This window comes from Arachis ipaensis, chromosome B03 (genome assembly GCF_000816755.2).
Source record: "Arachis ipaensis cultivar K30076 chromosome B03, Araip1.1, whole genome shotgun sequence".
NCBI classification, from domain to species: domain Eukaryota; kingdom Viridiplantae; phylum Streptophyta; class Magnoliopsida; order Fabales; family Fabaceae; genus Arachis; species Arachis ipaensis.
The window spans coordinates 7,605,650-7,607,384 of NC_029787.2; the positions used below are offsets into that span (position 1 = coordinate 7,605,650).

General features: G+C 29.3%; 1 protein-coding gene across 1 annotated transcript in view; it reads right to left on the reverse strand.

Moving 5' to 3' along the window:
• The window catches only part of LOC110269564 (protein SHI RELATED SEQUENCE 3), a 1,786-nt gene continuing 688 nt past the window's right edge, over window positions 638-1,735 (reverse strand). The window contains exon 2 of the mRNA XM_021117514.1: window positions 638-1,505. Coding sequence (XP_020973173.1) covers window positions 1,114-1,505 — 392 coding nt within the window. The 3' untranslated portion in view covers window positions 638-1,113. The remainder of the gene's footprint in view (window positions 1,506-1,735) is intronic.

Here is a 1,735-nt window from a genome sequence, read left to right on the forward strand (position 1 = left end):
ACATTTTTTTTATAAAACATATATTAAAATATAAAAATATATATATTAAAAATATATAAAATAATATATATAAACATACATAAATATATAATAACTAATTTGATGGTTAAATTATTTTATACATAATACTTTTTTTTTATACACAATACTACTGTTGAAAATAATATATTATGGTATGATTTTGTGCTTAATTGAAAAAATACATAAGCTGCTTGTGGAGACATACATATGGAGTATTTCGTGATCAGTGAATGTATCTCTACCATCATTTGAAATTAAACAAGCAAAAGTGCATCCTTTTAATGTTGCCACCAAACGGCATAATTAATCTCTCTCTCTCTCTACTAGTTATGTTATGTACTAACTACTAATATCATGTATGCTACTAATTAAATCGTTGTTCCTATCTAGAGACTTTGGGTTTGATGCACCCTATATTATAGTCTATATTCTATAAACATGGCACCGTCCGAATCGTGTGTTCATTTCACACATCTTCGGTGATTATTTTCCCTATATATATATATATTGCTTAAAGTTGGCAAAGTACATGTAGTAGCAGAATGGCACGACACGAAGAGTAGGAACATTATCATTAACATTAAAGATTAAAAGATTATATAAAGCGTATCACCAAAACAAATAGAGCAACAAGACAAAACAAACAGCAGAAAAACAAAACCTACTTATTATAGGGGCATGGGCATGTATACATTATGCTACATCATCCTACAGTAGTACTATAGTGTATCAAATCACGTAGGTACATGTGTAACAAATGAATAATGTATATAAGTTGACCCAGTCTCCAAGTTTCAACTAAATTAACAACAACAACAACAATAATAATAATAATAATAATCTCCTTCATAGGTTCTCATTTATTTATTAATGACTTTGTCTCTTAATCCCTTTCATCTTGCTAGCTACTTCTAGAAGAAGTTCTAAAGATAATAATATACATGAGATGAAGGTAGCTTAATTAGTTAGCTGAATTAGAGTTCCATGGTAATCCTTTTTGAGCATCATCACAATATCGTCTAAGTTCCTATAGTCACGTTTTTCATATGATGAGCAAGATATAATAATAATTAAGAAACAAATTAAATTTAATCAAGGTTTAGGAGGGTGTGAAAAATAATATGGCATAGCAGGAGGCCTAACAAAAGAAGTAGAAGAAGATGATAGAAAAGGCTGATCATGAGGAAGAGGAGGAGCATCAATAATGGTTGGAACATTATTACTACTATTACTCATCATCATAAGGTTGAGATTATTAGTATTACTGTGTAGGTGATCAGCATGATGATGATGATGATGATGAGGGTCTATGGAGTTTGATGGTGGTGGTTGATGAGGGCCTTGATCATAAAGAAGACCACTGAAAACATGTCCTCCAATGTTGACAGATGTTTGGTACGCAATTTCATTAACACTTTCATCCATGGAACGCACCCTAACGCATCTGAATATTGCCACCGAACTCATACTTGCTGGAAACTCCTCTACACATCATATACCAACAGTCCAACAATAATATTCATGTTACAATCATATTCATCATATAAATATTGTTCTTAATTAAACTTTGATGAATTAGTATGACAATAGTAGGAAATCAAAAATGTTATATGCACGTAAAAAAATCATTTACTAAATCAGTTATTATATATTTATATATAAAAATATGTATAATTTAATTTATTTTTAATATATATTTTACAACATAATTAAT